Source organism: Schistocerca americana, chromosome 6 (genome assembly GCF_021461395.2).
Source record: "Schistocerca americana isolate TAMUIC-IGC-003095 chromosome 6, iqSchAmer2.1, whole genome shotgun sequence".
NCBI classification, from domain to species: Eukaryota; Metazoa; Arthropoda; class Insecta; order Orthoptera; family Acrididae; genus Schistocerca; species Schistocerca americana.
This window is the reverse complement of record NC_060124.1, coordinates 182877319-182893406: the sequence shown is the minus strand read 5'-3', so window position 1 is coordinate 182893406 and position 16088 is coordinate 182877319. Positions and strand designations below refer to the sequence as shown.

The following is a 16088-nucleotide window of genomic DNA, read 5'->3' as shown; positions in this document are numbered from 1 at the left end:
GGTAGCATGCCGCGACAGCGTGGACGTGAACCGTATGTGCAGTTGACGGACTTTGAGCGAGGGCGTATAGTGGGCATGCGGGAGGCCGGGTGGACATACCGCCGAATTGCTCAACACGTGGGGCGTGAGGTCTCCACAGTACATCGATGTTGTCGCCAGTGGTCGGCGGAAGGTGCACGTGCCCGTCGACCTGGGACCGGACCGCAGCGACGCACGGATGCACGCCAAGACCGTAGGATCCTACGCAGTGCCATAGGGGACCGCACCGCCACTTCCCAGCAAATTAGGGACACTGTTGCTCCTGGGGTATCGGCGAGGACCATTCGCAACCGTCTCCATGAAGCTGGGCTACGGTCCCGCACACCGTTAGGCCGTCTTCCGCTCACGCCCCAACATCGTGCAGCCCGCCTCCAGTGGTGTCGCGACAGGCGTGAATGGAGGGACGAATGGAGACGTGTCATCTTCAGCGATGAGAGTCGCTTCTGCCTTGGTGCCAAAGATGGTCGTATGCGTGTTTGGCGCCGTGCAGGTGAGCGCCACAATCAGGACTGCATACGACCGAGGCACACAGGGCCAACACCCGGCATCATGGTGTGGGGAGCGATCTCCTACACTGGCCGTACACCACTGGTGATCGTCGAGGGGACACTGAATAGTGCACGGTACATCCAAACCGTCATCGAACCCATCGTTCTACCATTCCTAGACCGGCAAGGGAACTTGCTGTTCCAACAGGACAATGCACGTCCGCATGTATCCCGTGCCACCCAACGTGGTCTAGAAGGTGTAAGTCAACTACCCTGGCCAGCAAGATCTCCGGATCTATCCCCCATTGAGCATGTTTGGGACTGGATGAAGCGTCGTCTCACGCGGTCTGCACGTCCAGCACGAACGCTGGTCCAACTGAGGGGCCAGGTGGAAATGGCATGGCAAGCCGTTCCACAGGACTACATCCAGCATCTCTACGATCGTCTCCATGGGAGAATAGCAGCCTGCATTGCTGCGAAAGGTGGATATACACTGTACTAGTGCCGACATTGTGCATGCTCTGTTGCCTGTGTCTATGTGCCTGTGGTTCTGTCAGTGTGATCATGTGATGTATCTGACCCCAGGAATGTGTCAATAAAGTTTCCCCTTCCTGAGACAATGAATTCACGGTGTTCTTATTTCAATTTCCAGGAGTGTATATTTATTATGATAGAACATGGGTAAAAGAAAATGAAATTAGTGTATACAACATACAGGACTATAAAAAAGTCGTTTACTTCTGCAGATGTCGACATAAATGTGGGGGGCTGTAGTATATGTACACAATGAAATGAGGGATTGAATACCTGGCAAGCAGACAACTGTACAGAATCAGCAGAAATACAGACAGCATTCAAAGGGGAAAAGTGTTTGATATTAGGAATATAAATCACCAAGCAGTCAGGTAAATTGTTTTCTACAAGAGCTAGAAGTTCTGTTAGACTAGGCTGTTAGGCAATTCACATAAATAATAACAGTAGGCGATCTAAATATTAACACACTGAAAGAAATCTGTTATACTAGGAGTTTCAGTGGACGAATAAACCTTATGATCTAAATCTGGTAGTAAGTAGTTTCACAAGGTGCAGTAAAGATACAGAGATATTAATAGATCACATAATTACTAATATACCACAATACAGACAAAAAGTACAGGTCAAACACAGCCATTGCTGACCACAATGGGGTATTAATAGACATATCAGATAAGATAACATAGTGGAAAATATCTTTAAAGAGTTGTAACAAACAAAGCAAGCAAACCTACAGAGGTCACAAAGATTAATGCAGTCAAAAGATTTGAGTGACACATACCAAACAGCAAATGTGGGGAAACATTCTCCAAAACATTAGCCTACAACATAGATCACACACGCCCATTGTTGTTGTTGTTGTTGTTGTTGTGTTCTTCAGTCCTGAGACTGGTTTGATGCAGCTCTCCATGCTACTCTATCCTGTGCAAGCTGCTTCATCTCCCAGTACTTACTGCAACCTACATCCTTCTGAATCTGCTTAGTGTATTCACCTCTTGGTCTCCCTCTACAATTTTTACCCTTCATGCTGAACTCCAATGCTAAATTTGTGATCCCTTGATGCCTCAGAACATGTCCTACCAACCAGTCCCTTCTTCTTGTCAAGTTGTGCCACAAACTCCTTTTCTCCCCAATTCTATTCAATACCTCCTCATTATTTATGTGATCTACTCATCTAATCTTCTGCATTCTTCTGTAGCACCACATTTCGAAAGCTTCTATTCTCTTCTTGTCCAACTATTTATCGTCCATGTTTCACTTCCAAACATGGCTACACTCCATACAAATACTTTCAGAAATGACTTCCTGACACTAAAATCTATACTCGATGTTAACAAATTTCTCTCCTTCAGAAACGCTTTCCTTGCCATTGCCAGTCTACGTTTTATATCCTCTCTACTTCGACCATCATCAGTTATTTTGCTCCCCAAATACCAAAACTCCATTACTACCTAAATGTCTCATTTCCTAATCTAATTCCCTCGGCATCACCCGATTTAATTCAACTACATTCCATTATCCTAGTTTTGCTTTTGTAGATGTTCATCTTATATCCTCCTTTCAAGACACTGTCCATTTCGTTCAACTGCTCTTCCAAGTCCTTTGCTGTCTATGACAGAATTACATTGTCATCGGCGAACCTCAAAGTTTTTATTTCTTCTCCATGGATTTTAATACCTACTCTGAATTTTTCTTTTGTTTCCTTTACTGCTTGCTCAATATACAGATTGAATAACATCGGGGACAGGCTACAACTCTGTCTCACTCCTTTCCCAACCACTGCTTCCCTTTCATGCCCCTCGACTCTTATAACTGCCATCTGGTTTCTGTACAAATTGTAAACAGACTTTCACTCCCTGTATTTTACCCCTGCCATGTTTAGAATTTGAAAGAGAGTATTCCAGTCAACATTGTCAAAAGCTTTCTCTAAGTCTACAAATGCTAGAAACGTAGGTTTGCCTTTCCTTAATCTATTTTCTAAGATAAGTCATAGGGTCAGTATTGTCTCACGTGTTCCAACATTTCTATGGAATCCAAACTGATCTTCCCCGAGGTCGGCTTCTACCAATTTTTCCATTTGTCTGTAAAGAATTCGCGTAAATATTTTGCAGCTGTGACTTATTAAACTGATAGTTCGGTAATTTTCACATCTGTCAACACCTGCTTTCTTTGGGATTGGAATTATTATATTCTTCTTGAAGTCTGAGGGTATTTTGCCTGTCTCATATATCTTGCTCACCAGATGGTAGAGTTTCGTCAGGACTGGCTCTCCCAAGGCTGTCAGTAGTTTCTTCAGTTTTAATCTACAGTTCATAACCAATAGATTGTGGTCAGAGTCTACATCTGCCCCTGGAAATATCTTACAATTGAATACCTGGTTCCTAAATCTCTGTCTTACCATTATATAATCTATCGGATACCTTCTAGTATCTCCAGGATTCCTCCATGTATACAACCTTCTGTTATGATTCTTGAACCAAGTGCTAACTATGAATAAGTTATGCTCTGTGCAAAATTCTACCAGACGGCTTCCTCTTTCATTTCTTAGCCCCAATCCATATTCACCCAATATGTTTCCTTCTCTCTCTATTCCTACTCTCGAATTCCAGTCACCCATGACTACTAATTTTCGTCTCACTTCACTACCTGAATAATTTCTTTTATCTCATCATACATTTCATCAATTTCTTCATCATCTATAGAGCTAGTTGGCATATAAACTTGTACTACTGTAGTAGGTGTGGGCTTCGTGTCTATCTTGGCCACAATAATGTGTTCACTATGCTCTTTGTAATAGCTTACCCGCACTCCTATTTTTTTACTCATTATTAAACCTACTCCTGCATTACTCCTATTTGATTTTGTATTTATAACCATGTATTCACCTGACCAAAAGTCTTGTTCCTGCTGCCACCGAACTTCACTATTTCCCACTATATCTAACTTTAACTTATCCATTTCCTTTTTTAAATTTTCTAACCTACCTCCCCGATTAAGGGATCTGACATTCCACGCTCCGATCCGTAGAATGCCAGTTTTCTTTCTCCTGTTAACGACGTCCTCTTGAGTAGTCCCTGCCCGGAGATCAAAATGGGGGACTATTTTACCTCTGGAATATTTTACCCAAGAGGATGCCATCATCATTTAATCATACAGTAAAGCTGCATGCCCTCGGGAAAAGTTACGGTTGTAGTTTCCCGTTGCTTTCAGCCGTCCGCAGTACCAGCACAGCAAGGCCGTTTTGGTTAGTGTTACAAGGCCAGATCAGTCAATCATCCAGACTGTTGTCCCTGCAACTACTGAAAAGGCTGCTGCCCCTCTTCAGGAACCACATATTTGTCTAGCCTCTCAACAGATACCCCTCTGTTGTGGTTGCACCTACGTTACAGCCATCTGTACCGCTGAGGCGCGCAAGCCTCCGCACCAGCAGCAAGGGCCATGGTTCATGGGGGGACATGCCCATTACTATGTAGGAATACTAATGCTAAGAGCAATAGAAAATAACTCACAGCAGATGTAAAAGGAAGTGGGAAGAGTTAAAAAAATTTATGAACAACATCACATAAATCCCACGCAAGCAAACTTTGATGCCTATGGGGACAAGGTATTATACAAGAAACTGATAAAAGAAACCAAATCCAATTACTACATAAACAAAATTACAGCTTCTAATAAAATCACAAAGACCATACTGCCACACATCAAGAGAGAGAGGGAATGTGTAGACATGAAAAATAGTGGGAACATAACTACAAAGAAAAATGGGACAGAAATCAGGGACCCTAAAGAAGCTAGCAACGTTTTAAATTAACATTATGTTGAGGTAGTGGGCAAATTAATAAAGCAAAACTCTCCTTCTGACACAAAATGCATACAAAGTACTCCTGATGAGGCAAAAAGTTTGTTCCTTCTCCCAACAAATAAACCTGAATTAGTAAAAATAATTATATTGATTAAAAACAAAAAATACTGAGTGATCAGACTGTATTTCTACTAGACTAATTAAATGCAGACTACAGTAGGCGGTACAGCCTCTGACTTTTCTCAAAAACTTATCCATGGAAGAAGAAATATTCCCACCATGTTTAAAAGAATGAGTTAAGTGGCTCCTCTTTTCAAACGAGCAGCAAGGAAGAGCCAGGAAATTACTGACCAATTACTATTACACCTTTCTTATCTAAAATAACAAAGTGTGTAATTGAAGACACAATAGAAATTTTATAGCAAAGTGCAATATCTGAACGATGCCCAGCATGGGGTTAGGAAGGGTAGGTCCACCAATACATCGATAGGTGAATTATAGAGTGTGTAACTAAGGCGATAGACAAACAAAAGAAAGTTTGTGGTATCTTTCGAGTCCTTTCAAAAGCTTTTGATTGTGTATGCCATAACATATTATTAGACAAGCTTAAGTGTTATGGCATAAGGGAGAGAGCTGTTGATGTCATGAAATCATTCATGCTAAATAGAGAACAGTGTGTACAAATAAAGCAAAATGTGAACAATACTATTACAAATATCTACTCAAATTTTGAAATATTGTTAAATATTGAGTGCTTCAAGGATCAATGTTGAACCTCACTACTTTTCATTTTATATGTCAATGATATGCCCAAAATAGTAGGTGGAAACGCTGTCATGTATGCAAAATGACATCATATGGAAAATGGAAATGATTATTTCAGAGGAAATAATCTTTTTTATGAATGTAAGTAATACCACATATATGCAAATACATGCAAACAAAACACTTGAACCGTATTACTGTCAAGCTTTGAGACTTGGAACTAAAAGAGACAGAAACTTATAAATTCCTGGGCATAGTTACCTTTTACGTAACTGTTTCATATATGACATTACTGTCCATATGTTTAGTTATTTATTTCTGCAGGAATCTCTAGGAGATAATTTTTATGCATCTTACAGCCTTCTTTTGTAGCTTTAGTACCCTTTGTATGTGCACATCTGCGGAATTTCCCCATACCAGGTACTTGACATGGGAGAAGCATATAAATGATATGTCAAAGTGAGCTCAAGTATATTTTTAATGAGAAAAAAGTCAAGGACATTCACAAATTTCAGACAGTATCCTGGTCTCGGGAAATTCTGCAGATGTGCACATACAAAGGGTACGAAAGCTACAAAAGAAGGCTCCTAGAGATTCCTGCAGAAATAAATAACTAAACATATGAACAGTAGTGTCATATATGAAACAACTAGTTATGTAAAAGGTAACCATGCTGCATTGTTAAACAGAGATCCCCGTAACCATAACACAATAAATAAAAATGATTATCATATTGAAGGAAGTTGCCTCAAATTAACTGACAAAGAGACTGTAAAAACATGGTACCTCGTATACAACAATTTGCCAAACTGCATAAAGACAATAACAAATTTTCTGCTTTCAAAAACAAACTAAAATGTCACTTGATTGAAACTTGTCCATACAGTGTTAAAGACTACTTTAAGGCCAAAAATTAATGTAATGTTTCATATATAAATGTGCAAATATGTACAAAATCTTTCAGAAAGCATAAAGTGATTTTAATCTTTGATAATTATGTATTTATATGAAAAATTTTAGATGCCTGTATTTTAGATGCTATTTGTGAAGAATTCAGTCATTTTACTGATATATGCATGTAGTTATGTATTTTTGACACTTGCAATTTTTTCAACTTTGTGTAAACTTGTCCAATCCAATATCCATTAATATTCCACTTTCATTTATCTGTGTTGATGCTGTAGTTTGTTCTTTTATTTATGAGGTTTATGTTTTGCTGCAAGATACTAAACAAATGTTCTTTCATCGACAGAAGTGTACATTGTTAGGTTTCAATTGTAATTATTGTAATCTGCAGCTCTGACTTTAAGAATAATTCACTTAAAAAGGCCTGGAGAAAACAATGGATATCACTGGATTATAATGGATACTGCGTACATTAGAAAGGAGGCTTGCATGTAGGTGCAGACCACACAGATGCAACCAAGCGAGGGGTGATGAATTGGTCACACACTCATAGGTGCCCTGCTCTCAGGCGTGACTTTACTGAGTGAGCACACTGAACTTGCACTTGGGAGGATGACAGCTCAAATCCCAATCCAGCCATCCAGATTTAACTTTTCTGTAATTTCCCTAAATTGCTTCAGGCAAATGATGGGATGGTTCGTTTGAAAAGGGCATGGCCAGCTTCCTTCACTCTCCTTTCATAATTTGAGCTTCTGCTCTGTGTCTAATGACCATGCTGTCAACAGGACATAAACTCTGATCTCTCTTTCTTTCTTTCTTTCTTTTTGAGTGATTTTCTAGGCTTTGCATGATCACACTCCACTGAATGGTGTTTTCAGGTATTATCATAACATTCAGAGTGTGACATCTTCACACTAATGTGAAGAACATTCTCAGCAATTTACTTATGTCTTCATAAAATATATAATTGAAGTTGTGGTCGGATAATTTACCTGCGCTTCTATGTTAACACATTCCTGATAAACAGCAGAAAATCCAGTAAGGAAAAAGCGCTCAGCTAACTGCAAAGCAGATCCAGCATTTAGTGTCTACCTGATGTTATTAACAATAAACATAAGTAAAACCATGAAAAAGTCAATGCTGACTTAACATTTTATATTCACCATTCACATGCTATTGGATAATTTCTAAGTAAATTTAGGGTACAAAATGCAATTTTTTTGACTGGGAACAAAATATTGTTTTCCACATTATTACAGTGATGCCTATCAGTTTAATGGGAGATTAAGGCACAGATACTTACCGGAAAATGATGAGGAACAGTTCTGATGTTTTTGCTTGGAGCATGGCTACTGTTCCTCGTGGATGAAATCTAGTTTGCAGGAAAACATTCTCGTGGAATATGCTCAACAAGTGGAAGAAAGTTAGTTCTGGACCAGGCACTGTTGGAGGGTCTTCAGCATACCTAAAACTGCAAAACAAAATCTAGAAGTGATAAGCCTGAAAGAAATTCTTTAGCAAAATTTATATGGGTAAAAAATCATCACTCGTTACCTTCAGGTAACATCACTTTGCCTGAAGGCAATTAATAGGAAACACACTAAAATGATGCTTTAAGATGCTATTTTGTGGCTGACAATCAGATCACAATCAGGCACAAAAAAGCAAAAGAAACTAGCTTTCAGAACCACATATGCCTTTATCTAGCAGCTGAGTATAAAGGGCCAAATGGTTGCTTACACATGAAAGCTTCCTAGAGTGAAGAGGTATCAGGGTAGGATGAAATGATCTCTCATTTCACATCATCTTCACAAATAACTATTTCATCTTTGAGAGCCAGATTAATATATATTTAACAACAGCAGTTGGTACTGGAAACATAATCACTTTGCATTAGTTGAAAGCGTCACTGCTATGTCAAATGCTATAGTGAAATAGCTTGCATTATTAGTTCAGTTTTCTTTAGCTCTGGATCAATGAATGATAACGCCATTACTCAAGAGTTCATGATTCGTAGCAAAGCCAGAAAAATAATAACTATGGTTGTTGAATGGTGTGATATTAAGAAATAGGTGCAAAAACTGCTTTACCTGGGGAGCCAGTCAAAGTGAGCTGCTGCTTGTATAAGTAAATGTGTGACAGGTACAGAGAGCATGAAAAGGTGGAGCAAGACTTTCACTGCTAAGTTTCAATGTGAAAGTACGTCTTAAAACTTCAATTATACAAATATGACAATAATTCAAAATAAAAGCAGGAAAGGACAGATTACACCTCACCATACAGAGGAGGCAGTTTGTCACGGATAGAGACAATAAGAGAGAATGCTAGATATATTCAGCTATTAGACAAAGTTTTTCATAAGACGTAGAAAAATGCACACAACTTCAGACAAGCAAAACGCACATAGACACACATGGCCATTTTCATCTCCAGGTGTAAGGCTCTACTGCACCTGTGTCTGAGGTAAGTAGCAATCTTTGCTCAGGAGTGTAGTGGGAGTAAAGAAGAGGTATGGCGTGAGAAGTGAGAAGGATAGAAAGGTACAGGTGGAGGAAGATGCTATTGCTGCTTCTCTGAATGTGCAAGGATGTGGTGGGGACAGGATAGGACTCTAGGTGCAACAATGAGAGACTGTACTGGAGAGAAAGGGGAGGGAGGGAAAGGGGAGAGGAGAGAAGTAGAGAAGGGGAAAGGACCATGTAGGTGCATTGGTGGGACAGAATGAGCATGTGTATTGGTGTGGGAGCAGGGAAAGTGAAATGTAGATGGAGGACAGGGACTAGCAAAGGTTGAGGCAAGGGGGGTTTTTGGAACAAAAGTTGCAGAGAGAGTTCCTATCCATGCAATTCAGGAAAGCTGGTGTTGGTTGGAAAAATCCAGAATGCAATGGGCTGTGAAGGAGTCATTAAACTGAAGCATATCATATTGGGTGGCTTACTCTGCAACTGGGTGATCCTGCTGTTTTTCTGCCACAGTTTGGCAGTGGCTATTCATGGAGACAGACAGCTTGTTAGTTGTGACACCCACATAGAATGTAGCACAGTGGTTCCTGCTAAGCTAGTAGATCACATGACAACTTTCACAGGTGGTCCTGTCTTTGATGGGTATGAGATACTGTGACAGGACAGGAGTAGATGATAGTATGGGGATGTAGCGGCCATGTCTTGCATGTAGGTCTATTGCAGGGATATGAGCCAGAAGACCCGGGGTTGGGAGACGGGGTGGAATAGGGATGAAAAAGGATTTTATATAGGTTGGGTGGAGGGCAGAATTCCACTGTGGGAGGAGAAAAAAGGATAGTGGGGAGAGTACTTCTCATTTCAGGCAATGATGAGAGATAGTGAAAACCCTGGTGGAGAATGTGACTCAGCTGCTCCTATCTTTGACAGTACTAAGTCACAAGAGGGGTGCACTTTTGTGACTGGACAGTGGGTGTGTGGAGGATGGTATGTGACTGGGGAGACAGGACATGAGAGATCTATTTCTGGACAAGGAGGGGAGGGGTCATTTTGGTCTGTGAAGGTCTCAGTGAGATCCTTACCCTGTTTGAAGAGGGACTGCTTGTCACTACAGATGCGATGACCACTGGTGCCTAGGCTGTAGGAATGTGGAACAGGTGGCAGCTGTCGAAGCTAAGACATTGTTGGAACTGGTAGAGTTCATGTGGCCGTAGATTCTGATGCCAACCTCCATCTCAAGGGTGGCCACATCGAAGAAGGTGGCTTTTTGGGCAGAATGCAACCAGGTGAAACAAATGGGAGAGAAGGTGTTGAGATTCTGCAAGAATGTAGATAAGGTGTCCGCACCCTCTGTCCAGATCAGGACGATGTCATCAATCAATCTGAACCATATGAAGGCTTTGTAATTGTGGATGGAATGATTTCTCTAGATGGTCCATGAATAAGTTACTATAGTGTAGTGGGTCAGGATGGCTCAATCATTTATTGAAGTCATAGCAGGTCATGAAGAAGATGCAGGATTGTTGCCAGGGCAGCAGGTAGGTAGAACGAAGTGGTCAGCCATTGTTTAATCGTAGAGGCAGTGAGAAATAAGTTTGTTGGTCAGAATTCTATCATCAGAAGTTGGTGTTTTTTTGCTGTGGTCAGCACCTAGCAGTACACATGCAGGCCCTGGTTTAGCTCATAACACAGCACCAGGAGGTGGCCTGTACACAGATTTGCTAGGTCAGACAGGAACACTGTGGTAGGAAAGGGAAAAACCAACCAGTTTTAAATTCATACAAGTGTTTTAATTCAGAATAACCAGTATTTTTTTGGCTCCTGTCACAACAGGGGTTTTTCATTTTTTACTAATGACCAGATAAAAAATCTGGCGTATCAGCAGCACTAAAATTTTGTGTTTTTACATAAAATTTTCTTTACAGTGACTAATGGTTTTCATAAAATTTCCATTACTTTTAAATACTGAATTACTATAGAAATTGGGGAAAGTGGTCTGCACTATTTTAATAATGATGCCTACAGTTAGAAACTAGCAACAAACAAACGACGTAAGAATTGGTACAGCATTGCAGAGAGAATACTGTATCTGCTGCCATGTGGCATGGCCTATTATATGGTGTGAATATACATGCAATGTGCAAGCCTTTCCCCCACCTAGTCTACATCTACAGATATGTGGATACTCAACCACCCACCAATCTCTCTTATCTTTGTGGTCCTTGCACAAAATGTACAGCGGCAGTGATGTCCTTCTCTGAAACTGAGCCAATGGGATTCACTTCACGTGTTTTGGAGAAAACTGTTTTGTCCAGTGGGAGGAGGAGGCAAACACAGAAGGGTAGGGTCTATTAGTCATCAGCAGTTCAAACATAGGGCAAATGATAGCACCCCTTAGGGAAATGACAATAAGAGATGGGAAAAGACACCAGGTGCACTCAGTGTGTACACCTGTGAGCCTCCTTCAGCATGCTGAAGAGGCTATTCCAGAAGCTATTGAGGGAACACGGTGCAACCAACTGCAGATTGTGGTGCACATTGGACAAATGATGAGTGTCGTCTGGGCCTTGAGGTCATTCTAGCGACTGGCAGAGAAGGTTGAGAAGATCAGTCTTGTGCAAGAAGCTTCAAAGAAGCTCACACTTTGCAACACTGTCCCCAGAACTGATCGTGGCCCTTTGGTTTTGAGTTGAGTGGAAGGTCTGTACCAGATACTTTGAAAGTTCTGTGACAAACTAAGCTGCAACTTTCTGGACTTGTGCCAAAGGGTTGAGAACTGTATGGCACCCCTAAATGGGTCAGATGTGCACAACACATCTGACACTGCTGCTCAGGTAGCTCACTGTGTAAGGGGTGCACACAAGTTTTTTTTTAGATTAGGCTACTTTCCATCCAATCCAGATAAAGATAGCTGTAGGAAACCCAGAAGTATCAGTAAGATCAAAAGAAAAACCACCTGAAGATGAGGGTATTAAAATCCTAATGGTAAATTGCTGAAGAATTCGCAGCAATGTGCCAGAGTTTGAAGCACACATGAAATTCAGTGAAGCTCACATAATACTAGGTACAGAAAGCTGGTTGAAACCTGAAATTGATTGCACTGAGATTTTTGGAAAAAACCTAAGTGGATATCGAAAGGACAGGTAAATGGGAAACAGAGATGGTGTACTTGTCACAGTAGGCAAGAAACTCAAATCCACTGAGGTAGAAATTGAAGCTGGATGTGAGATTGTCTGGGCAACACTCAGTATCAGGGGTGTGCATAAAATGATAATTGGATCCTTCTATCGCCCACCAGATTATCTCCTGATGTAACTGAAAACTTTAGAGAAAAACCTGACTATTTATACATAAATTCCCCAATCACTCTAGCCATTGGTGGTCTTTTTAACCATCCAACTATTGATTGGGAAAATTATAGTTTTGTTAGTGGTGGGCATGATAAATCATCCTGTGAAACATTACTAAATGACTTTTCTGAAAACTATCTAGAACAGATAGATAGGAGCCGCCCCACTCATGATGGAAATTTATTGGATCTAATGGCACTGAATAGACCTGACCTCTTTGAGGATCTCCACATCGAAACTGGCATCAGTGACCAAGAAGCGGTTATGGCAACAATGATAACCAAATTACAAAGGACAACTAAAACAAGCAGAAAGATATATATGTTCAATAAACTAGCTAAAAAATCACTTCTGTCATATCTTGACAAGGAATCTGAAACTTTCAGGACAGGGCAGGAGCATGTAGAAGATCTCTGGCTCAAGTTTAAAAGATTAACTGACAATGAACTGGATAGATACATACCCAATAGAACAGTTCACAATGTGAGGGAACCTCAATGGTATATAACCACTGTAAAGCAACTTCTAAATAGACAGATTACTGCATAATAGGTGTAAAACAAAGCATAGGTCTATAGATAGAGAAATGCTGAATGAAAAGCATTTGGCTGTCAAGAGAGTAATGTGTGATATCTTCAATTACTACCACAGCAGAATACTGTCAAATGACAGTTCACAAAATCCAAAGAAGTTCCAGTCATATGTAAAGGCTGTTTGTAGCACCAAAGTTAGTGTCCAGTCCCTAGTGAATGAGACAGGAACTGAAACACAGGGCAGCAAAGCAAGAGCTGAAATGCAAACTCAATTTTCAGACGTTCCTTTACAAAGGAAAACCCAGGAGAATTGTTCCAATTTAATCCTCTTACCACTGAAAAGATGAATGAAATAAGTGTTTGTGTCAGTGGTGCTGAGATACAGCTGAAATCATTAAAAATGAACTAAGCTTCAGGGCCTGATGGAATCCCTGTCAGTGTCTCTACTGATTTTGCGACTGAGTTAACTCCCCTTCTAACTACAATCTATCATAGATCCCTTGAACCAAAAACCATGCCCAGTTCTTGGAAAAATGCACATCATGCCTGTCTACAAAAGGGTAGTACACTCCTGGAAATTGAAATAAGAACACCGTGAATTCATTGTCCCAGGAAGGGGAAACTTTATTGACACATTCCTGGGGTCAGATACATCACATGATCACACTGACAGAACCACAGGCACATAGACACAGGCAACAGAGCATGCACAATGTCGGCACTAGTACAGTGTATATCCACCTTTCGCAGCAATGCAGGCTGCTATTCTCCCATGGAGACGATCGTAGAGATGCTGGATGTAGTCCTGTGGAACGGCTTGCCATGCCATTTCCACCTGGCGCCTCAGTTGGACCAGCGTTCGTGCTGGACGTGCAGACCGCGTGAGACGACGCTTCATCCAGTCCCAAACATGCTCAATGGGGGACAGATCCGGAGATCTTGCTGGCCAGGGTAGTTGACTTACACCTTCTAGAGCACGTTGGGTGGCATGGGATACATGTGGACGTGCATTGTCCTGTTGGAACAGCAAGTTCCCTTGCCGGTCTAGGAATGGTAGAACGATGGGTTCGATGACGGTTTGGATGTACCGTGCACTATTCAGTGTCCCCTCGACGATCACCAGTGGTGTACGGCCAGTGTAGGAGATCGCTCCCCACACCATGATGCCGGGTGTTGGCCCTGTGTGCCTCGGTCGTATGCAGTCCTGATTGTGGCGCTCACCTGCACAGCGCCAAACACGCATACGACCATCTTTGGCACCAAGGCAGAAGCGACTCTCATCGCTGAAGACGACACGTCTCCATTCGTCCCTCCATTCACGCCTGTCGCGACACCACTGGAGGCGGGCTGCACGATGTTGGGGCGTGAGCAGAAGACGGCCTAACGGTGTGCGGGACCGTAGCCCAGCTTCATGGAGATGGTTGCGAATGGTCCTCGCCGATACCCCAGGAGCAACAGTGTCCCTAATTTGCTGGGAAGTGGCGGTGCGGTCCCCTACGGCACTGCGTAGGATCCTACGGTCTTGGCGTGCATCCGTGCGTCGCTGCGGTCCGGTCCCAGGTCGACGGGCACGTGCACCTTCCGCCGACCACTGGCGACAACATCGATGTACTGTGGAGACCTCACGCCCCACGTGTTGAGCAATTCGGCGGTACGTCCACCCGGCCTCCCGCATGCCCACTATACGCCCTCGCTCAAAGTCCGTCAACTGCACATACGGTTCACGTCCACGCTGTCGCGGCATGCTACCAGTGTTAAAGACTGCGATGGAGCTCCGTATGCCACGGCAAACTGGCTGACACTGACGGCGGCGGTGCACAAATGCTGCGCAGCTAGCGCCATTCGACGGCCAACACCGCGGTTCCTGGTGTGTCCGCTGTGCCGTGCGTGTGATCATTGCTTGTACAGCCCTCTCGCAGTGTCCGGAGCAAGTATGGTGGGTCTGACACACCGGTGTCAATGTGTTCTTTTTTCCATTTCCAGGAGTGTAGAAGTGATCCACGAAACTGCCGTCCAATATCTTTGACACTGATTTGTTGTCAAGTCTTAGAACTTAGTCTGAGCTCAAACATAATGAGGTATCTTGAACAGGGTGGCCTCCTCAATGCTAACCAGCAGGGATTTTGAAAACATCGATCATGTGAAACCCAACTCGCACATTTCCCACATGACATACTGAAAACTATGGACCAAAGCAATCGGGTAGATGCTGTATTTCTTGATTTTCGAAAAGCATTTGACTCAGTACCACACCTATACTTATTGTCAAAATTATGATCATGTGGTGTATCAAGTGAAATTTGTATGGGATTGAGGGCTTTTTGGTAGGGAGGATGCAGCGTGTTATCTTGGATGTTGTGACCCTTGTTACTCATATTATATATTTATGACCTTGTAGTCAATATTCATAGTAACATCGGGCTTTTTACAGATGATGCAGTTACCTGTAATGAAGTACTATCTGAAAGAAGCTGCATACACATTCAGTCAGAGCTTGATAAGATTTCACGGCGGTGCAAAGATTGGCAACTTGCTATAAATGTTCAGAAAAATAAAATTGTGCACTTCAGAAAATGAAAAAAACGTAGTCTCCTATGACAATAATATCAATGAGTCAGTAACAGCTTGTAGGGATATGAAATAGAATGATCACATAGATTCAATCGTGGGTAAAGCAGGGGGTAGATTTCAATCTGCAAAGGACGTTGCTTACAAATCACTTGTGTGACCAGTTCTAGAAGATTGCTCAAGTGTGTGGGACCTGTACCAGATAGGACTAACAGGGGATATTGAACATATACAGAGAAGAGCAAAACAAATGGTCACAGGTACATTTGGCCCATGGGGAAATGTCACAGAGATACTGAAGGAACTGAACTGGATGACTCTTCAAGATAGACATAAACCATCCAGAGAAAGTCTGTTAACATAGTTTCAAAAACCACCTTTAAATCATTGCCCTAGCAATATACTATAACCCTCTATGTATCACTCATATATGGATCATGAGGATAAGATTAGCATAATTTCAGCATGCACAGAGGCATTCAAACAATCATTCTTCCTGTTGTCCATACAAAAATGGAACAGGAAGAAACCCTAATAACTGGTACAATGGGTTGTGCCCTCTGCCATGCACCTCTCAGTGGTGTGCAGAGTGTAGATATAGATTAGAGGCAAAGTCATTCTACAGTCAGCTTCAAACCCCAGTT

At 42.0% G+C, this 16088-nt stretch overlaps 1 protein-coding gene across 1 annotated transcript in view; it reads right to left on the bottom strand.

Annotated features, from left to right (window-relative positions):
* Nucleotides 1-16088, bottom strand: part of LOC124620037 (selenoprotein N-like) — a 153181-nt gene that overhangs the window by 56085 nt on the left and 81008 nt on the right. Inside the window, exon 4 of the mRNA XM_047146703.1 lies at nt 7838-8005. Coding sequence (XP_047002659.1) covers nt 7838-8005 — 168 coding nt within the window. The remainder of the gene's footprint in view (nt 1-7837; nt 8006-16088) is intronic.